Below are 23,943 nucleotides of genomic sequence, written 5' to 3'. Positions count from 1 at the left end.
GGGGTGGGAGTGGGGGGCAATCGCCACACTGTTGTCCGTGTCCACGAGGTTTCTCTCTCACTTTTTTTTAAATTGCATTTTTAAATTTTTATTGTAGGTTCTATTGACTTAAGGAAGTTCTGCACAATTCTACTTTGGCAAATGGTTTTATTCAAGTCTATGTTTTTTTTTTTTTTTTTAAAGCTTATGATTTTTCTCTTTTAATCTTTTAACATGTTAAAGTACATTCCTGGGTTAAATTAAATGTGATGATGTTTTATTATCTTTTTTACCCATTTTCTGGGTTCTGTTTGCTACTATGTTGTTTAGGATTTTTGCCTCTACCTTCATGAATATGATTGGACTCTTTCTTCCTATCCTTACCAAGTTTTACTGTCAAGATTATAGAAGCCTAATAAAATGAATACAAGCATGTTTTGCCTTTTCTATATTCTGGAATAGTTTGTGTAATACTGAAATTTGTTCATTGAACATTTAGTAAAACTCTCTGGACAACATGTTTTCAACTGATTCAAATTTCTTACATAGTAATCAGACCATTCATATTTCCTATTTTACATGACTTCTGAAAAGTAACACTTTCTGAAAATGATATCACTTTTACTTTTCTACTTATTATAACAAAATTGTTAATGATAACTCCTCAAACTCTACAGAACTTATAGTAATATCCCCATTTTCACTTCTAATAGTCTTTGCTTTTCCTTTGTTTCTTGGGTAACCTTATCTAAGATTTATTAGTTGTTATTAAAAGATACAACTTTTTTTTTTCAATTACAGTTGACATACAATATTATATTAGTTTCAGGTATATAACTTAGTGATTAGACATTTACAAAACTTATAAAGTGATCACCCCAATAAGTCTAGTACCCATTTGACACCATACATAGTTATTACAATTTTTTTTCTTCCCAGTGTTGGGTTATTGAGGGCATGGGGTCAACAGGGGAGCCCCATGTGCCTGGAATTAAGGCTGTGCATCAGCCCGGGGGGCAGTGGTTCAGCAGGCAGCCTGGGATCAGGTCTCTACAACCTGAGTGTACTAAAAAGTGTGACTCTCAGCTCCACCTCGCCAAAGCCTGTGGGCCCGAAGCGTAGCAGGAGTGGTTGCAACAGGACTTGCCTTCATGCTTGGCCTGCCTCCCTCCACCTGAGGTTAGTGTCTTTCCATACTTCTCACACTTCTGGCATGGTCGGTAGTGCCAGTACTTCCCCAGGGATGAAACTCATTCAGTGAAGTATACCTCCTAGTTGCTCTTGGGCACTTGGGCATGGCAGCACCAGGTTGGGTGTGGACGGCCAAGTGGGAGCAGACAGGAGTGATGGACTCAGTTATTATAATATTATTGACTATTTCCTATGCTGTACTTTACATCCCCCTAACTGTTTTTATATCTGGCAATTTGTACAAAAGGATACAACTTTTGACTTTGTTGCCCCTTTGTATTTGCTGTCTGTTTCATTCATTTCATTACTTAATTTTATTTCCATTATTCTTTTCCTAATCCCTGAAGGTTTAGGACAGATTATTAATTATTTAATTTTCAGTCTTCCTTAATTCAAATATTTAAAGTTTTCAATGTCCTTGTAAGTACTATTTTAGGTGCATACTATATGTATTGATATGTAGTATTTTTGTCATTGTTCAGTTCTGAATACGTATTTTCTACTTTTCTTTGAGAATCTTTATTTGAATTAGACCCATCTTACATGGAAATAAATTTCTTATTTTCCAAATACATGAGTTTTTTTTTTAGATTTCTGTTGTTATTTATTTCTAAGTTAATTGTACTGCAATTAGAAAATGTGATCTAAATGAAATAAATCCTTTGAAATTTTGAAATACTTTTTATGGTTAAATTTTATAATTCATTCATGTGTACTTAAAATATTTTTTATTAATTAATTTATTTTTGTTACAGATGTTTTTCCTTTTATATTTTTTATTTTTAATAATGATAGAGTTGGTCATTGAGACTAGTCCTTCTTTTGAGAACAACTAGGAAGGCTGGACAAAATATAAAACAAAAACATCTGAAGGCATCAGAAAATTAACAAGACAATGAAAAATCCAGAAGAAAAAACCAGAGTTGTTGAACCCAGCACCTATACTAGCTTTTCCTCTGGGATATCTGCTGATTCCTAAGAAGATGGCTGGGGTGCTAAACAGAGTTTCTGACTAAATTATGGAGTTAAAAAGACAAAAATTCTGGTTCACATTTCCATCCTTTATCACTGACTAGATTAAGATAATTTTAGATTACTGGTGACCAAAGTGTCTGCAAAACATAAATCCTTTCTGCAGAAATATCAACATTTTAGACCCCAAAGTATAATTTCTTCATATACTATCTCTGGCATTCAGTAAAAAAAAATTCGTAATATAAAATAACGTAAATTAACAAAATTTTATAAATAAAAGTAAACATATAAATAAAAACAATATAAAATATGAGACATAAAAGTAAATATGACAATATGATAAGCAACAACCGTGAAAAAGAATCTAAAAAGCTTCAGACAATAGCAGACCTCATAGTTACTTGACATAGGTTGTAATATAATTATGCTTGATATATTTGATAAAATGAAAGATCAGATTGAGATAGATAACTGAATATGTAAATCAGAACCAAAGAGAAATGCCTGAACTGACAACCAAAAAGATAACAAATGAAATACATCCCTCAACAAATATGTTAACACAGTAGAGACTATTAAAAAGAAAATGGTTAAACAGAAGCACGCTGACAGTTTTGTGTGTGGGGGTTGGAAGGATTGTGGGGGTTGGAGGGATTGAGTAATAAATAAATAAATAAATAAATAAAACTGAAAAAAAGGTAAGAATTATCCAGAATGAACCACAGAGAAACAAATGAATGGGAACATAAGGAATAAAGTGAAATGGTCTAACATACATTCAAGTGGAGTACCAGAAGGAAGGGAGAGGGGCAGAAGCAATATCTGAAGAGAAAAGAGCTGAGAATATTCTGAAACATAATGACATCAGATTCTAGATTCAAGCATTACAAACCTGAAGAAGAAAACAAACACAAAGAAAATAACATTTAATCACATCATAATAAAACTGCTTCAAATTTAAGAGAACATCTTACAAGCAACCAGAGGAAAAGGAAATTAGCTTTAAAGAGGCAAAAATAAAAGACATTAGTCCAGCCAGTGTAGCTCAGTGGTTGAGCATCAACCCATAAACCAAGAGGTTGCTGGTTCAATTCCCAATCAGGACACATGCCCAGGTTGTGGGCCCAATCCCCATTGGGGGGCATGCAGGAAGCAGTGTTCCCTCTCATTGATGTTTCTATCTCCCTCCCTCTTCTCACTTCCTCTCTAAAAATAATCAATAAAGGGAAAAATAATGTTTTTTTAAATAAAAGACATTTCTCAAAAAAAAAAAAAAATTATGGAAGCCAGAAACAATGTATCTTCAAAATGATAAAATAAAATAGCTGCTACATCAGTAAAAAATGTTCTTTTGAAATAAAGGTGAAATAAACAGTTTCAGTATAGAGAAAATGAATTTGTTACCAGCAGACATTTACAAAAGGAGGTACTAAAGCATGTTCATTAGGAAGCAATATGACCCCAGATGGAAGCTCAAACTCAATGAGTCATGAAGCACAATAGATAAGGTAAATTTTTGAGGAAATATAAAAGCATATTAATTGTATGAAAATAATGTCTTAAAGGATTTTGAAAATATATATGAAGTATACACAATGTATATAATGGGGTGAGGTGGTAGATTAAGTTGATGTGTTCTCAGGTCTTAGCACTGCCCAGGAAGAGGTACAATACAAATTATTTCTACTTACTGGAATAAGTAAAAATAACCAATCTAAAAGAAGGCATAAAAGGAGAAAATCAACATAGGAGAGATGAGACAAAGAACAAATAATATGATAGTAGACTTAAATAGAAGTATATTAGTAATTGTGTTACGTGACTGCAGACTAAACATTCTAAGTAAAATATATGAGAGTAGATTTAAAAACATATTATTTCATATCAATTTTCAGGTTAATATGCTTTTTGCATCACACTTAAAAAAAAATTCAAACCCTGTCCTGGCTTTCAATACCAACACAATTTAGCTCTTTCCTACTCCCAACCTTATTCTTCTTAGTCACTAGGCTCCAACCAGGCAGGTCTTTTTTTTTGTTTTGTTTTGGTTCCTGAAATAATCAAGTTACTTCATGCCTTAGGGTTTTGTATTATTCTCCCCTTTGCAAGCAATGGTTTACCCATTTTTTGCATAGCTGGATTCTCGTGTCAAATAGTAGCTTAAATGACACTTTCTTAGAAGCTTTCTTTAGTCATCTAATCTAAAATAGTCATCTATTTTAATTTTCTGTCCAACACTATTATTATCTTATATTTTTATCATTTATTTGTGGCCTATTACCACTGAAATACAAATTCTCTAAAGAAGAGATCATGTCTGCTCTATTTACCACTGTTTCCCCAAGTCTAGTACAGTGACTGGGAACATAGATACTCAGTAAATATTTAATGAATGAATAAAGTTAATTTACCTTTTAAATGAATAGGTACTTATGTATGTTTACTGTCTTGGTGGTGGTTGTTTAAAGACTTTTCTGATACCAAAAGTTACCATATATGAAGATCTCATTTATGTATGTTAGTGACCCTTGAAAATGTGAATTGTATCATTTGTGTAAAAATTGCAGGAGTTATTCCATCAGTTAATCAGATATATGGTGCAGTCCAAGATATAACAATGGTAAGGTAAAGAAGGAAAGGTGCGGAGGAAGTTTACCCTACTGAATTACTAAAGGATTGCAATATGCTTCTGAAGAACATGTTTGTTTGTCCCAAATTAGGAACACAAGAGTAATATAGGTGTATGTTAAAAGCATAAGGTTTTTTTTTTTTTTTTAAATACCTTTCACCAGTTCTTAAGTAAAAGAAAATAAAAATTTAAAAATTATCTCCTTACAGAAAGGTTATTTTAGAGTGGTAATTCCAAGAGTGATGATTAATATGTTCTGGTTACTTCCTTTTTAACTCTTTGTTTCATGCTTAAGATTTTTTTCACATCAAAGCAATCATGGAGGTCATAATTTTGCATCATGCTCTTCTAATTTAGAAGATAAACACTTTTAATTAAAAAAAAACTAGTCTAGCCCAGCCAGTGTGGCTCAGTGGTTGAGCATCAACCCATGTACCAGGAGGTCGCTGGTTTGATTTCTGGCCAGGGCACTTGCCCAGGTTGTGTGGGCTGGGCTCCCAGTGAGGTGCATGCAGGAGGTGGCCAGTCGATGTTCTCTCTCATCGATATTTCTTTCTCTCCCTCTCCCTTCCTCTCTCTCTAAAAATGAAGGAAAAAAATTACTAGGCTAATGGCTTTAAAAAATAACTATAGTATATTTCACTAAGTATACATGATAGAATTTGACCAATCTCTAATTGGTAAAGATTGTTCCTAATTTTTACCTAGTTATTGCTACAACAAACACTCTAGTCCATAATATTTATTTAAATGGTGTTTCTTAAGGGAAAGGTAGTGGACAATACAAAAAGGTCCCAGCTTACCAGGGGTTCATGTCTAATTAGGAAAATATACATGGGGCGTGGGGAATACAAAGGCACTGTATAAGAAAGCATGCAATAGTCATTATTAAAGGTAAAAAAAAAATAGCGTAAGTTTCTTGGAAGGAGGAACTTATCAGAAAAATATTTTGCAAAGATCATGGAGCTGGAGTTGGAAAAGTGACAGGTCTTAATGGTTGAAAATGTTCCAGATTGTGGATGTTGAAGGAGGAGGTAACTTTTGTTGGTGTTCTTAAGTAGTATTTGAGAATAGTTTTCATTCAGGAAGCCCTCATCACAAAGCAGTAATAGTTAAGTAACCAAGACTTTTCTTTGATTTAAAAAAGAAATATTTTTCCTTTATTGATTTAAGAGAGAGGAAAGGAGAGGGAGAGATAGAAACATCAATGAGCGAGAACATCGATTGGTTGGTTGCCTCCTGCGTGCCCCCCACTGGGGATTTGGCCCACAACCTGGGCATATGCCCTGACCAGAAATTGAACTGGTGACCTCTTGGTGCATAGAATGATGCTCAACCACTGAGCCACACTGGCCAGGTAGTAACCAAGACTTTTATCAAAGATTGGACTCCTAACTCCCCTACCAAAAACAACCAAATTTCTTTTTAATCTCCATCATCTACATCTTTTTACCCTTTCATAATTCTCCCCTTTCTTTATATCTTTGTCAAAGACTCTCATATATTTTAAGTAATGGAAACAGGTAAATCCCTCTACTTCAAGGTATGAAACCAACAGAAAACATGATTATTCTGTAGAATATTTTGTTTGTTTGTTTATTTATTTATTTATCTTCACCCAAGGAAATTTTTTTTGCATTTATCTTCAGATAGAGCAGGGGGAGTGAGGAGGGAAGAGAGAAAAACATCTATGTGAGAGAGACACATCGACTGGTTGCCACCCATACGAGCCCAACTGGGGCAGGGGACAAACTGCAACTGAGGTTTGCTCCCTTAGTGGGAACCGTACCCTGGACTCTCTGGTCCGCAGGCCGACGCGCTAACCGCTGAGCCAAACCAGCCAGGGCCTGTCGGATATTTAAAAAAAAAAGAACTGGGAAATGATGTCTTAAAACATACACTGTAAGCATTTTTAATCTTTAAAAAAGTAATAGAAATAAGAACATTAAAGAATATTAACCAAGCCCTGTCCGGTTTGGCTCAGCGGTTACAGTGTTGGCCTGTGGTCCAGAGAAACCTGGATTTGGTTCCCGCTAAGGGCACGTACCTCAGTGGCAGTTTGTCCTGGCCCTGGTTGGGTTGTGTGGGTGGCAACCACTCAATGTGTCCCTTTCACGTGATGTTTCTCTCTCTTCCTCTCCCCCCCCCCCCCACTCTTTCTAAACAAACAAAATGGAAAAATGTCCTTGGGTCAGGATAAAAAAAAGAATATTAACCAAGGATTATCAACTTGCCTTACACCAAATAAGAAACATAAAAACCCCTGCTCTATTAAATATAATAAGCAAGTAACAAATAATGACTGTGGTTTGCTTTCATGGTTGTACTCTAGCAAGAATGGATGCCACCCTGATAATAATTCCAATCTTACTGTCACACAGGACATGCTTTGTGAACCTCAATGAGTTGCCAGGCTTAGGACAGATAGAAGAACCATTTTTGCCAGGTTTAGGTCAGAAATGAAAAAATAAGACTTCACAAGATGTGTTGTCACCGATAGCCATTTTCTTCTGTACCTTTTCTTCCTCAAGAATTGCAGCTGCTTCCCAGGATATACTAGCAGACAACTCCAAACCCTCTACCACACTTACCATCTGCAGATGACCTGGGGCTGTCTGTTTACAACTTTGTCCCTCCACAGAACAAGTGGAACCCTCAGGAAAGTTCTGGATTCATCCATACCAGGATCTGTTTCAATTTTGCAGCCCCACCCACCTCTAGCTGTTTCCAATGATTCCGGTGTCTTCTGACTGTTATCCTGTTCATCCCCACAAAACATAACTTCAACCCAACGCAGTCAGTCTAGCCCTCGTTCTAATATAAAGTGCCCTGTACATGCTTCTTTTGGATGTCTCAGAACTCTGATTCCCAGGGTCCTTGGGCCATTTATTTATAGCTTGGACACCATGCTTTCCAGTTAGTTGATAAGAAAGGTGAAAGGTAACATCTATAGCCACTTCTGCCTGCCCAACCTTCTTAACTTCTCCTAGTTTCCCTCTTCAATTCCAGTTTTATGACAAAAGTAGACACTATGGCAAAAACAGACCTCATAGAGGAAATTGCAGATAGTCTCGACTTAAGCATAGCTCCCCAAGTTGTGAGATTAATTTCTGGGATAAAGTTACTCTGTATATCTATTTCAAGTCTGCCTCCAGTACTGTCTCATTAGATCCAAGTGAAAAGGCAGAGTTGATGTGTACAGACAGGTACAGAAAAAACACACACAAAATTAAGAAGTATGTGGGAGTTTTACTTTCTTTGAGCTGGTGATATATATATTATATATGTGTGTATATATATATATAATATATATATTAAACTAAAAGGAAACCGTTCACATTTTAATGTATTAAGTAGGCAGAATTCTCTTCCTGGTTTCTCTGCTGCCGGTAGACGTTCTGACTTCTGTGAATAGTGAAGCAACTTCTCACGATCAAATTCCACCGTCCTGAGGAAGGTAGAGCTGGAGGACCGACTAATGCTGGCAGCGAAGATGACAGAGACATAGGTCCCTTACGATCCGTAGAGTCTCCAGAAAGGGCCAGCCCCCAAACCAGAAGGTAAAAATAGAGGGCGTGGCAGAGCCAAGGCAATTACGGTGCGGTTGCGGCCCAAGCACGGCCTAAGGTTTTATCCCTCACTACATGCGCAGGGTCTGGGGCCGGCTCCCACCCCTTCACCAACCTGCGCCTCCATCACCTCCCAGAGTGACGCAGACGCGCTGCGGCCCGAACCATGCAACCTACCTCGGGCTCCTCGCAGGCGCCACAATAGGGAGCCACCCGCCCACCTACCTGCGCTGCGCCTGCGCCTCCCCCGCGCGCTCTCAAGGTCAGCACCGCCCCCGCCTCTAACCTAGCACCCACCGAACGGGCAGTGGAGGACGTCTTGCGTACCTCACCTCTGCGTGGCGTGGGGTCGACGCTGTTCAGGAGAGGGGCGGGACTTCCTGTCCCGCGCGGACAGAACTTCCGGAAGAGCCGGAAGACCCTCTTCTTCCCCGTGTTGAGAGGTTCCCGGCTGCAGGGTGGGGAGGGGAGGTCCGGGACGGTCACGGAGGCTCCAGGGCGTCTGGTTCAGCACCTGTGTTCGGCGCCATGGTGAGTCCTTCTGTGAGTGCTGGAGTAACACAGTGGGGAGGTAGGGCTCGGAGGTCATTCCTGTGGAGGGAGCCGGTCGAGTGCCCAGCTGAGGATGGAGCGGGCGGGAGCCCTGGGATGAGCCTCAGGGCAGGACCCAACACCTGCCTTGGAGCGCCGGAGCGCCTGGGCCCCCGAGGAAGCAACATCTGCCCTGCCCAACCGCGAGTTCTGTCCGGGAGTACGGAGTAGGTAGCCAAAATGTTCGTGGCCCATTCACGGTGTGCGGCGCGTGGTCCCAGAGTTGACCTTGCCCGGCTGGTGGTTTCAGGTGGTCCCAGAATTGACCTTGCCTGGCTGATCATCTCCTCCTGTCTTTATCTGCGGGGCAGTGGCCAGAATTTCAGTTCTTAGAAATGCCTTTAGCCTTTTCAGGCAGACACAACGGATCCTCTACTTGTAGGAGATGAACACCTGTACTTATTTGAAGAAACGGCAAGGTCAAGTCAGCCTAACTTTCAAACTCACCCCTTTTGGAATTGTGTGTCAAGTGAAAAATCCAGACTTAGTAAGCAAAGGCTTTATGCGAAAGGAATATTGCAAGGGCATGGGGGAAGGGACTATTACAATAGGGAGGAAGCCTTGACCATAAGATCTGCAAGAGTCTCAAAGGTTAGGCAAAAAGGGTTTTGTTTTGTTTTTATAGAGAGGAGTAAATAAAGTTAAAAAGAACCAGGTGTGGGGAAGTGAGATGAAAGGGTGGTATGGTCTGATAGTAGATCAGAGATTGCTTTACCTTCAGATCAGCCTGTTCAGTAAAGGAGCTGTTGAGGGGTTGTATGCTGTTTCAGACTGAGGGTGCATCAAAGTTTAGGGACCTGGGGGAAGAGGACCTTAACTAGAATTTGAGTAACAAACATTTTATTCTAATTGATCTACAGGGGCAAGCAGGTCAGCTAGTCATTTATGAAGCAAAGAATGTGTACTTGCAGGTTTTTGTCTGGTCTTGTGTTAACAAGAGAGTCAGCTCTGAGCTTTACCCAAGTCCTATGGGGGACTGGTGGCTTTTTGCAGAAAGCCTTTTCCAGGACTCAAAAGGGTGGGTAGGGGTGGGGGAATTTCTTAACCTTTGTTGTTTTCCAAGATGACAGGGGTCCAGTAGAATTCAGCATTGTCAGTTTCTTGACTATATAAAAGATTTCAAATCCTCATCTGGAGGGGATTCTTTCTTGGAATTTAGCTTCAGTTTGCCATGCGTTTTCAGGATCAAATATTGACATTGTTCAGCTATTGTGTATGATGGATGACTTTTATAAACTTAACTAAATGTGAAACAAAACAATCTCCAAGTAATGTGGTTCCTAGTGCACTCTACTCTGCTATGACTACTAACCTGTGATTCTTTTGGCCATTGTGTGTGTTGACCTCAGTGAATTATACAGTATTATTTTTTTCTTTTAGTATCAATGAAATTAGAGATAGGGGACAGTAAAACAGGAAGGAACCAAAGATAATAACTAGTTTACACCACCACCATCACCACCAATTTTACAGAATGAAGAATCTGAGGGTTAGAAATAGGCAGTGATTTACCTAAAGTAACTATAGTTTGCGTAGTCTGGATTAAGCTCAGATCTCCACTTCTTAAATGTAAGCTGTTTTTGACTCCTTGGTCTTAAAAGACTAAGAGTGTAATTTATTAAAATACTTGAATTCATAATAATCACGGGGGAGCTGAACATGAACTTATTTCCAGTATTCTGTAATGCTAGAAGTAGAAACCCTCTCAAAAAAGGTGGATTTGTTTTAAGCTAAGGTAAACAAATGCATGCTGTTTTTCAAAATGTCACTTAAGAGAATGTCACCTGGAGAATGTCACCAGGGGCCAGGTAGTTGACTTTTTCCGTTCTGGTATTCGTACTTTTATTTCTAAATTTACTTAAATACACTGTAGCTTTCCCAGATCTGAAATTGAGCATGTCTGTTATGTATCTGAGCCCCATTATTAGAGGGTGGAATTGACCACACTTACACATATAGATATAAATTGAAAGGATTTAGTCATTAGTGAAGTTAACAAGGGTTGAATTTATTTAGGATTCAGTTTGGTTGAATTGAAAACTTTTGCACTGATTGGCCTAATGATATAATGAAAACTGCTGTGCTTGAATTCAAAAGACCAAATTCTGCTCATTATTAATGATATGAATTTGGCAAAATTACCCAACTTAGATAAGAGTTCTATTTTTCTCTTAGATAAGAGAAATGGTACTTGATGGGAATTAAAACACCTAACTCATATTTATAAGATTTAGTCTGATTTCTACTTTTCTTTCATGTTGATTTCCCAAGTTTCATTTTTTAAAAATCTTCTCATTTTTTTATATATCATGTAGGTAACACTTGGAATCTTTGTCTGTATGTTTGGCCAAGTATTTCACAACTGTCTTAAATACTACTACAAATGCAAAACAAAGCCTTGATTTTATTTTTATTTTAATGGATATAAACTCATTCTGTTTTCTTATTCTTGATACATTATGTGGACCAAACGCAGTAAATGTCTCTGCATGTAATAAGGTTCTCCTTTTGTGAGCAAATGACAATAGGATTATGATCTAGACTAAAAATACTGTGTATTCACTCTTAATTTTTTTGTTTCATGTTGAGAAAATGGATAGTCTGTAGACAGTTTACTAAAGGAATAAAACTATATGTTTTATTATTTTTCTTTTTGAAACTTACACCAACTTTAATCAAATAGATATTTTCATCACTTAGGCTGGTTTGTGGAAGAAAAGTAGGTTAGAGCTAGCTCCTGGAATTGCAGGTATCTCATGGCTTGTTTTATCCATATAGCATCCTGTGGTAACTTAATGCTGGGATCGAGCTATGGTCTATTGTGAAAAAAAAAGGTTGTAAACCTGTGCCTTAAATTTTATGATAAAGTTTTCCTTTTGGGAGGTGATGAGAGTACTTGGAAGAGAATGTGGTAAACATTGTAAGGGAAATACATGTAATCTACTCAGAGTACAGAAGTTAATTCTAACTGGAGAGAGGGGTCATTGTAATAAATGACGAGTTTAATTTTGAAAAGTGGGCTGGGACACTAGTTCTCAAATTTAAGTTTGTTTAGGATTCACCTATGATGCTTGATAAAAATGCTTATTTGAGTGCCATCATTGGAGGGTACAGTTTCAGAATCTTATTTCTAATGTGTTTTACAGTTAAGTCTGAAACTGGTGGTCCTTAAACTACACTTGGTGAGAATTGTAATATACACATTAAAGACTTTGGTGAGGATATTGGAGGTTGTTGTGCTTAGTGATAATTAAACATGTTCAGTTTGTTGATGTGGTGGATTAATTTAATTGATATTTGAATGTTAAACTAGCCTCGTATACCTGGAATAAATCCCACTTATTCGTAGTGTATACTTATTTTATATATTGTTGGATTTGATTTCCTAGTATTTTGTTTAGGATTTTTTGCATTAACATTCATGAGAGATGTTGGTCTATAGTTTTGGGGTTTTTATCAGGTCTGCCTGGTTTTGGTATTAGGGTAATTCTGGCCTCATAGAGTTGGTAGGGAAATATTCCTTCTGTTTCTGTCCTCTGAAAGAAATTTTAGAAAATTGGTGTAATTTCTTCCTTAAATGTTCAGTAGAATTCACCAGTGAATCCATCTGGGCCAGATGTGTTCTGTTTGGAAGGTTATTAATTATTGATTCAATTTCTTTAATAGATACAGACCTATTCAGTTTGTCTGCTTCTTGTGTCAGTATTTGCAAATTGTGTCTTTCAAGAAGTTGGTCCATTTTACCTAGGTTATAAAATTTGAGGGCATAGAGTTGTTCATAGTATTCCTTTATGAGCCTTTTAATGTCCATGGGATCTGTGATAGAAATTCTCTCTTTCATTTCTAATAATACTAATTCATGTCTATCCTTTTTTACTTAGTTATTCTGGCTAGATGTTTATTGATTTTATTGATCTTTTCAAAGAAACAGGTTTTGGTTTCCTTAATTTTTCTCTGTTGATTTCCTGTTTTCATTCATTGAATTTTGCTCTAATTCTTTTTATTTCTTTTCTTCTGCTTACTTTGGATTTCATTTACTCTCTTTCTAGTTCCGTAAGGTGGAATCTTAGGTGATTGATTCTGAATATTTTCTAATATATGTGTTCAGTGTTATAAATTTCCCTCTAAGCACTGCTTTTGCTGCATCCCATAAATTTTGATAAATCTTGTTTTTATTTTTGTTTAGTTCAAAATATTTTTAATTTGTCTTGAGATTTCCTCTTTGAACCATGTGTTATTTAGAAATGTTTAATCTCTACATATTTTGGGATTTTCTAATTGTCTTTCTGTTATTGATTTACATTTTAGTTCCATTGTGATCTGAGAGAAGACATTCAATGATCTCTGTGAAATTTGCTAAGGTGTGTTTTATGGCCCAGAATGTGGTCTGTTTTTGTAAATGGATGTGTGTAGCTTGAAAGATGGATTTTGGTCAGATTTAATCAGTTAATCGCATAGTGGCTGAGATTTGGGTTTCTTCGTAGTTCTCTTTTTCTCTGACTTCTCCCATTTATTATTTCTTTCTGAAAGAGGCTTAGTTCAAGTAATAGTAGAGAGAATTCTCTTGGTTAGTTTTGGTTGATTCAGGTTAATTTGTAAGACCGGTTTATACTTTGGGGTTTGGTCAACTTTTTAAATAACTTTGTTCTTTTATTTGCTCTGAGATAAAAGCTTACAGAACATGAATTGATGTTAAAAAAAATCAAAATATATTCTAAAGTGTTCATTTTTAAGAGATAATTTATTATATTTTTACTGTATGCCATGATTTTGCCCATGTTAAAAATCAAAAATGAATACAACTTACCCCAAAGGAACTTTGAAGAAATAAAATTGTCTGTAAATTGCCAGTCCTAAAAATGAACATTCTCTTGCTTTTTTTTTTTTTTATCTTCACCCGAGGACATTTTTTTCATTTTTTGTTCAGATAGAGTGGGAGGGAGAGAGAGAGAGAAAAACATCAACGTGAAAGGGACACATCGAGTGGCTGCCACCCGCATGACCAACCAGGCCAGGGACAAACTGCAACCGAGGTACGCGCCCTTAGCGGGAACCGAACCAGGGTCTCTCTGGATCACAGGCTGATGCTCTAACTGCTGAGCCAAACCAGCCAGGGCAACATTCTCTTGCTTTTGATTGAAATGATTGTACATGTAGTTTCACCAAACATTTAAAAACCATGCCTTTATCTCTAAACTGTTCAGTTATTCATTATTTGTTAAGTGCCATATATATATCAGGTATTGTTTTTGACAACAGAGATATAACTTTATAAAACAGAGACAGTCCTTTTATGAGGCTTATTGTTTTATTGGGACAATTGGATGATAATCACATGAAATATAATATGCGTTAGTCATGGTAAATACAACAAAGAGATAAAGCACAGTAGGGGATAGAAAACGACTGGGGTGGTCATTTAAATAGGGTATTCGGAGAAAGCCTCCAGGTGACATTGGAACAAATATTAATATATATTATACATATGTATTCAGTCTATATGCCTGGAACCAATGAGTACATATTTATGAACTGCTAAAAATTTATTGTTGTAGATATTTTGCTAAAGTTATATATTATCATTTTTCTAAACATTGAACAGGAAAATAATAGGAATATGTTTTTTTTTTAATTTAGCTTTTTTTATTTATTGATTTTAGAGAGAGAGGGAGAGAGAGAGAGATAGAAACATCGACGAGAGAGAACATCGATTAGCTGCCTCCTGCCTTCCCACCTTGCTGGGGATTTGGCCCACAACCTGGGCGTGTGCCCTGACTGGGAATCGAACGAGTGACCTCTTGGTGCATGGGTCGACATTCAACCACTGAGCCACACTGGCCGGGCAGGAATATATTTTTAAATAAATAAATCCCATAGTAGTAGGTGATATTACACATTATTTCATAAATTGCATTTTTGTGCCACATATTTTTAGTTTTTTAAATTACTACGTTTCTTGAGAGAATATAGCTCATTCACTCAAAATATCCTAATGTTATATTTTTACTTACATAAAACAGACTTAGTAATTCTATTGTTAAAATAGATTAAATATCTTTTATGTTTTGGCCATGAACAAAACATTTAGAAAAACCTAAAACAATTTCAGCTTTTGATACTTTGAGGTTGAGACTCAAGAACTTAATGTCTGATTTTAATGTTTACTTTTTAAAAAATCTTTCTGTACTATGAAAACTAATCTGGTCATACAAGTATATCTTTAAATGTGACTTTGGGAAAAGTACAATAAATATGTGGCTTGAACTAGATAGTACAATAAATATATGACTTGAATAAGTAGTCTGCTTGAACTAGAACTAGATGACCTCTATAGTTTAACTCAAGGTTCTGTGATTTTGAATATGTGAATTTGTGAATATTATTGAGGTACATTTAGTTAGATGTACATTGAGGGGACAAAGGAGGGAATACTCAATTTGTATTAAGTTCATGAAGAGTTTCATAAAGGATTGATTGGACTAGGCCTTCAAGGGTAAGTGTGTCACATGGATAAGAAGTTGAATTTTTTCCTTGATATCAACAATAGCTGTATTTACTTAGTGATTAATATTTTATCTGCTGTATGTTTAGTAACCTATTTAAACTTTTATGAAGTAGTTAAATCTTGGGGATTTTTAAAATCTTTTTGTCTTCTGTTTTTTTAAGTTTATTTTAATTTTTTAGTTGACATACACTATTAATTAGTTTCAGGTGAACAGCATGGTAATTAGTCATTTATATAACTTACAAAGTGATTACCTTGATAAATCTAGTACCCGTTTGATACCATACATAGTTATATTATAATATTATTGACTATTCTTTAGGCTGTACTTTACATCCCTGTGTCTATTTTTATAACTGACAATTTGTACATCTTAATTTCTTCCCCCCTTTTCCCAGTTTCTCTCACCACCCACCACCCACTTCTGGCAACCATCAAAATGTTCTCTGTATCTGTGAGTTTGTTTCTTCATTTATTTTGTTTTTGTTTTAGATTACACATATAAGTGAACTATATGGTCCTTTTCTTTCTTTGTCTTATTTCACTTAGCATAATACTGTCTAAGTCCAGCCATTGTTTTCACAGATGGCAAGATTTCCTTCTTTTTTATGGCTGAGTAGTATTACAGTGTATATATGTACTACATCTTCTTTGTCCAGTCATCTATTGATGGACACTCAGGTTGCTTTCTTGTCTCGGCTATTGTAAATAATGCTGCAGTGAATATAGGAGTACATATGTCTTTTTATTTTAGCATTTAGGATTTCTTTGGATAAATACTGGAATTTCTGGGTCATATTTTATAGATGTAGAAATGGAGGCACAGCAAGATTAGAGTATCTCATCCAAAGTCGTACCGCTAGTGAAATTTGACTTTAACCCAGGCTGTTTGGACACTGTACTGTTGTGCCAGTCTTACTGTTTATCTTTGGTAAGTTTCAACTTATGGAAAGATTGAATTTTAAAATATTTTTCTGTAGAAATATTATAGTTTCTGATTAACATATTTCTAGAAAATCTTTCCCAATCCAGTTACCTAATATTACATCTCAGATAGTGTTAGAGAAATTAATTATTACTCTCAGGCATAGCACTATATATTGGCCTTCCTAACTCAGACACCAAATACTGACACTGCTGCTGTAAGTCACAATAAGGATTCCTTCAAATTCCTTTTACCTTATTTTATTTAAAATAAAGTTCCTTTATGGAAAAAAAATAGATGCTGTAGATGATAATGATGGGTTTTTGCAATAGGTTCTTGAAATGGAGAGGTTTGGATTGTGAAAAAGAGATGAGATGGAAATACTAAGGGGTATTGAAGAGAGAGAGGGAGACTTTTCTCCACCAGTAGAGATGACTTAATGAAAATGGAACTTCAACAAGCTGTTCTATTCCATATAAGTGTGTGATTATATAGACTGCCATCAGTTAATAACACTAAAGCTATGGTTGTTTTTCTGTTTTAAATAGTTTAATTTTTTATCTTTGTGATAGTAGTAGAAGCCTTTTGAAATATTAATCTGAAGTGCTTATTTTTTATATTGTTAACTGTCTGTTTTTTACATAGTGCTTAGCTGATTTTTGTTATCTTTAACCTGTTGATTGCCAGCGTTTGCCCAAATGCAATGATCCACATAGAAAAAGCAATGCTATAGTTTTTTGCTTCCTTTTCCTGAAAAAAGTCATACTGAAAGATTCCTGCTCCACCAAAAGTCCATTTATTTGAATGTTTATTGGTATTTTTATCATTTAAGACGACTTTGGCCATTTTTATGATTAGTATAAATGATTGATTAAAAAATAGTTCCAAATTTTTATGATTTATGAGCATATGTATGCAAGTATAAGTGTTTCACAATTAGAATTATTTGTTTCTGGACACAGTCTTGCTCAAAAGAGGAGCCATGATGTTTTTTGCTCAAAAGTTTTGCTTTTATTACTGGCTGAATTCATGAGTATAATTTTACTTCTTTTTAAATTTATGCTTTACTACATCCTTACTCCTTTGTGCTATGAGATTAATTAATATTAGGACAATGAAGCCTCACTGTATTATTTATCAATAGACAGCTTAGTTCTTTGGGTAGATCAGATGTTTCATATTGAATATACTGTTTCCTAATTTAAAATTTAAAACAAAAAAATAAAGTAGAAAAGATTCTCAATAGCTGGAATTATAATTAATTGCCAACAAAATGTTTTCTAATCAGGAGGGTCAGATAAGAAAGCTTTGGTAAGATTCATTGTAATGTAAGACATAACTTTAACTGAAAAATAGTTTCTTATGACTAAAACTTTTCTGGTTTCAACTAACATTCTTATTCTTGATTTTTAATAGAGAGCTTCTCAGTCATTCATATCAGAAGTATTTATGGTCATCATAGTTCTTTCTCTTGATAGTCACTAAAAATGTTTCAGATCATAAAGAAAATGAACCATTTATTAAGAGAAAATTGACTGAGTGTCTGAGATAAATTAAAACCAAACAAAGCTGTAGAACTATTACCATTCACAAATCTAAGAGGAAATTTCACAAACCACTAATTGAGTTGAGAGTGATGGGCAGTGGGCTAGGTGTACTCCTTTATATTAATGTGGAGCTCTGATTTCCTTTCAGATCTCCTATAAATGTTAGTCCATTTAATCCTTATGAGGAAGGGATAATTAATTCATTCCTATTAGCAATAACTACATGTTACAGGCTTTGGTGGTGGTTTAGAAATGGTAAATATGTGTAGGCCAACAATCTATTGTGTATTTAATTAAAATATTGCAAGCATCAATAAGATCTTTTAAGATTTTACAGTCATTTGCCAACTCTTGTCATTTTCTAGATAAGGAATGAGTCCCAGAGAGGGCTTGTCTAATTGCTGTATTGCTAGTTAGTGACAGAACCACTGTGACCCTAGTGTGTTTAATTATTCAACACATTAAAAAAGTCGTAATGAATGCATTTTTCTAATAGTTACCATTAGGGGTGCCTATTAAATTTCTTTGCTTTTGTATAAGGCTTAAAATTTAGAGTTAAGCTAAATTCTTTTTTATTTTAAATTTGTTTAATGAAGCTTTATTAGTGAACTTAACAAAGTTGTAATTTTTAGTTTGTTTAAAAGAAAGCATTTAAACACAAATACCTATTGCATTAAATTGAGAGTAATATCTTGTAAAAATAGATATACGTCTCCCTTTGAGATATGTAAAAAACACAATATATTTTGTTTTGATCTTGAAATGAATACTTTTTTTTATGCTAAAGTTTATTGCTTGGCACATAGTAAGAACCTGAATGTAATGAAGACCAGTGGGCAAATTTATGCTTTATCTCTTAATTTTATCTAAAAGATGAACAACTTGTATTGAAAACCTGCCAAGCTAGGCACTTCCTGGTAGTGGGAATGGTTTAAAGAAATTAGATGAATACAATTTGAGTGGAGTGAGTCCTTAAGTTAGTGGTCACAGTTGAGTATGATAAGGGCTGTTTTGAAGTTATGAATATGTTTTTTAGCAAGAAAAGTTTTATAGAGGAAGCGAAGGTTGAGGAATGAGTAGGAATTAATCTGAACAAGACGATTTGTAAATGTCAAGTATAAATTTATTAGTTTTGACTAATAGCTTCTTTGAAAATAGATCTGTAGGGAGATTTTCTGTAATGTCAGAAAATACAGTTAAGGAAGAATGGCAGAATTTAGGGATGCCTTCTTCCACTGAATCTTTTATTTGTTACTATCAGTACTGTAGGGACACATTTATTCATATCTTGGCTAGAGGAAGTCACTTTTTAACATCTTTAAAAATATTTTATTCATCAACATTTTAATGGCTATATGATATTGCTTTATATGAGATATTGCATAATTCATTCAACCTACTGTATTTGGAAAATTATCTTAAACAACTATTCATTTTAACACTAACTAATATGTTAAAGTGGTTTATGAAATATATTGAATTAGAATGCTTTTTTTCTTGTGAAAAAGTATCTATTCATGTCCTTTATTTGTTGTTGGTCTTCCACTTTGCCTTATCAGTTTATATAGGAAAATGTCTTAAATTTATTTCTAAATTTAATCAGCCTTAGAAGAGTGACTTTATATCATCATCTTCAGAAAGCCAGGAGCTGCTGTTTTTCAATAAAATTATGTCAAATTCATTTGTTCTACATTATTGTAAGTCTATATAAGATAGTTAGGCTGTACATAGGCATTTTATTGAGAGTTCAAAACTTTTTTTGGGGGGGAGTATCACTTTTGACCTTAAAGTACGTTAAATTTTTACTTTTGAGCTGAAAAGTAGCAAAATGTCTGCTTGTAATTTTTACTTTAAAGACATTAAAAATGTATTTTGTGCTATGAGACATTGATGCTGGCAAACTATCCTAATTCTGTAAACAATTAAATTGGAAAACTCGTGTACTTGAGTTCAAAATCATAGCTGTTGATCATTGTTTTACAGTTCCCTTTTTATATATATACTTCTATATTGTAGTATGAATTTGAGCTATATAAAATTGTCATTTTATAGGTCAAAACAGTTAAATATCTGTGAATTCATATGATTAATCAGTAAATCTATATGAGATATCAATAAGTGACCTTTTTCATATTCTTTAGCTGCTTTCCTACCAAAACCTTTTGTTTATTTAGCAAAGATCTCCTTTTCTTATTTTCAGGCTTGTTTACAGTGTCTGTAAGAGCTGGAGTTATGTTATAAAACCAAATAATATAGGATAGCCTATATAATCAACACCGGAATTCTAGAAGTGGTCTATGGGCAGGAATTCTCCTTGCTTATTCATGTTGCTTTATTCTGTTTTGGCATTATATGGGAGAATTTCTCTTGAATTAAATCTAGACAGCCCTCAATCCTATTAAAGAACCCATTAGAAGTAATCATTTTTACAAACCCTGTTTGGGTCTGTCAATCAGCCACATATGTAAGTTCATCAGACTTATCTTTTCGAGTTTCTAGACCTCCTCTCAATCACATTGCCAAGATCTTGACTGTAGTGTGTGTTTAATCTTCATGGTCTTTCAAACTCTAACCCCTCATTTTTAAAACTTCAGACATCTCTGTGCCTATTTGTGCTTTCATTCAGTTGTACTTTCATAAAGTTGTACTTTCAACTTACACCTTTGGTTTCATCTATTTCTGATTCTTAAGTGAATACATTTCCAGTTAACTTCTTTCTAGACTAGTCACCAACACACCTTCTATTTTGCCTTAAGCTGTACATTTTTCCCCTTATAAAAAATATTTTTATATGTAAACCATTGTAGTAACCATCAAATTTTCCCCTTATTGCTTAGTTTCTTCAAGGAATAATTATACCTATTATTTTCATCATATCTTTACATAATCATAATCCTTCCCTTTGATACATTCCTTGCAATCATAATTAGTAATCTCATACATAATTCCTTTTTTCCTCTCTAAAATTCTTAATTCTTTTTTATTTTGCTTTTGTTTTTGAAACTGTTTTAGTTCAGGTTACATATTTCAGTTGATTTGTAACTTAGTTCTTCAGTTCCAATTACTTTAACTCCTTCACATAATTTTTCCACCATAGTGACAGTTATCCTTCCAAAATATACTTAATTTGGTTACTTCCAGGCTTAAGATCCTAGACTTATTTCTAAATACCTGCAGAAAAGTCCATTGCAGGGAACCCAGCCAAAGTCTAGCCATGTGGAATTGCTCATTATTTTGTATCATGACATTTACTCTCTTTGTACAGGTAAGTAAATCTGTCAAAACTTATCTTCCTTTTCTGTCTGACAGAAGGATACTTCTTTAACCTTGTAAGCCTAGTTCAGATGTCACCTCTGTGAACCAGACATTCCCAGCTCTCCCTTGTAGATTTAATTACTCCCTTTCTTGGAATGCTCCCATAACAGTGGCACTGACCTCTACCATATCACTTATCACATATTATTTGTAGGTGCCAGTGAGGGGTGGTTAACACTTTTAAGAGTCTGATAAAACCAGTACATGATGGAAGAAATGAATTATCTTCTCATCCTGAACTTAGATATGGATCGTTTCCCATGCCTAATGTAGACAAATTGTAGCCATATCGATATATTTACATATCAAAACATAGAATAATTTTTAGATAGGTTTTTGTCCAAAGAAAGGTTGTATCAGTTGGAAAGTAGATTTGTCACTTGAAAGGCTAGAAAACAGTTTAAATAGCAAAAATTGAACCTATTTATTCAGAACTATGTAGAGGTGAGAATATTTTGCACTCTAGAGCAGTGATTTTCAACCAGTGTGCCATAAGACTCAAAGAAAAAGATGACAGCAGCCAACACAACAGTAGCCATCTGGTGTGAATGAATCAAAATGATACTTCTTTTTTTGTCAGATTGGCAAAAAATGTATTTTATTATTATTATTTTTTTTTTGGTGTGCTGCAAAATTTTAGTAATTACTTTGTGTCCCATGAGATGAAAAACATTGAAAATCACTGCTCTACAGGGCTATCTTGTATATTTCTTCAGACTTCAGCACTGTCTGAATGAAATGCCTCTCTGTGCTGTCTTTTGCTCTAAATCACTCCTCACCCCGCAGTCTGCTACTAATTTGTCTTGCAGTGTATCATTAAGACAGTAATTGAATGGAACACTTAGTGAATTTGAACATTGATCCACTTGGTAGTTTATGTTTTACTGCAAATTAATAAAACTCTTACCTGATTATTGCCATTCTGTCTCATGTGGATTGATTGTACCAGCAAAGCATGTTTTCTGCGTGTTCTGAAAAGTTGAAGATGCAGTCAAGGTCCTGTCCTTGAGAGGCCTATCTGAGGCTTGCTAGTTCATTTCCTTGAGTTTCCTTCAGTCTGCAACTGTTTCGTCAGTGGCTCTAAGATTCTACCAATCACCCAAATTAAAACATCTGGAAATAAACTTTAAGGCATTCCTTAGATTTATTCTACAGTTATTTTTCTTCTTGTTCAGTCATATTCAAAGTTTGATTGGTTTTCTTTTGATGGGCTTTTATCTTTGTTATTTCCTTCCTGGTTTCAACCCCTTCTACCTTAGTCTTAGAGGTATTCCCTTCAACTGATTAATATATTGCTCTGAGTTTCCTTATATGTTACTTGCATTATTTCATCCTCCTATCCCTACTACCTGTGTAAAAGTCTTCAAGGTGATCTTGTTAAACACATCAGCTAAATGCATCCTCTTGGTTTTAAAGACTCAACAATCTAAAATTTTTTCGTCTTATTTCTTGTTAATTCCTTTGCCATTATACTAAAGTCTGAGCTAGGCTTTTTGCTTTCCCATGATTACTTTTTGTTCACATTTGACCCTTTTACTCTTCCATCTATTTGATTTCAGTTTCTACCTTACATTTCATCTAGAGTTGCATATTCAAATTTTTGAATTTCTGTAACTCTTTGTTCATATGAAATTGGGTTGCTATATTGTCTTAATATATGTATTTGTTATTACCTAATCTCGTATTATCATATTCTGTTAAGACAGATTCTTTTGTAGTGATGCCATTCATTCATTCATTCTTTTCATCAAATATGAAGTGCCCTGTACTATGTGCTTTGACCTATTCTATGTCATTGTGCTAAGTAGGAGACTTGACTTGGGGTGGTGAATACACAATACAGTATACAGTTGATATATTATACAATTGTACACCTGAAACCTATATGATTTTATTAACCAGTGCCACCCAAAATAATTCAATGAAAAATAAATAGTCCATTATACTATTTAAGAAATAAATGTTATTTCCTCAGAATTAAAAAAAAAAAAAATGGGATAGTATATTCTAGTGATAGAAAATGCTAAAGAAAAAAATGTGACAATGTACCCTTTGATGTTTGGTGAATATAAAAGTGGTCTGAGCCTTAACCCAGTTGGTAGAATTTTAGGCATTACAATATCCACATTAAAATCATACTTGAGGTAGGTTTCAAAGACATTTTAAACACAGTACTGTTTAAAAACGAGCCATTTTCACTTTTTTTTTGACAACTGTTTGTACATATTTGTTCTTTTTTTTTTTTAATTGGGCATTTGGTTTTTGCTAATTTATGAGAACTCTATATAATATCTAATAAGTAAAATATTCATTTGTGATGTGAGTTACAAATGCTTTTTCCCAGTTAATCTTTCACATTGTGGATAGAGTCTCTGTAGAACTTTATTTTTTAATTAATAAGCTTCATTTTTAAGAGCAATTTTAGGTTCATGGCAAAATGAATAGGAAAATACAGGGAGTTCTTTTATGTTCTTGTCCTTAAATGAGCAAAACCTACCCCACTGTAGACATCCTACACCACAGTAGTACATTTATTACAATGATGAACAACGGTTCCAACAATTTGTTACAATCAATGAAATTTGATTTATCAACTTATTTCTTAGACTGATATTTTTAAAAGACCTTTTTCTTGATATTAAAAATAAATGTTTTCCTATAGTAGTGATAGCCATGACAATGACACCAAATAATAGTAACTTCTTACTCTATACCAG

The 23,943-nt window shown here is 34.8% G+C and overlaps 1 protein-coding gene and 1 pseudogene across 2 annotated transcripts in view; one reads left to right on the top strand and one right to left on the bottom strand.

Moving 5' to 3' along the window:
• Positions 1-1,045: 1,045 nt before the first annotated feature.
• On the bottom strand, positions 1,046-8,873 carry LOC118642027 (annotated as a pseudogene).
• The window catches only part of TMEM161B (transmembrane protein 161B), a 68,272-nt gene continuing 53,096 nt past the window's right edge, over positions 8,768-23,943 (top strand). Inside the window, exon 1 of one of the 2 annotated variants that reach the window (XM_036280246.1) lies at positions 8,768-8,874. In XM_036280246.1, the coding sequence (XP_036136139.1) occupies positions 8,872-8,874 (3 nt within the window). In that variant the 5' untranslated portion in view covers positions 8,768-8,871. Of the gene's footprint in view, positions 8,875-23,334; positions 23,371-23,943 lie in introns of those variants that run through there. The other variant, XM_036280247.1, reaches the window with a different exon arrangement.

This window comes from Molossus molossus, unplaced genomic scaffold, assembly GCF_014108415.1.
Source record: "Molossus molossus isolate mMolMol1 unplaced genomic scaffold, mMolMol1.p scaffold_m16_p_3, whole genome shotgun sequence".
Lineage (NCBI taxonomy): Eukaryota > Metazoa > Chordata > Mammalia > Chiroptera > Molossidae > Molossus > Molossus molossus.
The sequence above is the reverse complement of the archived record's forward strand: the minus strand, read 5'-3'. Positions and strand labels throughout refer to the sequence as shown.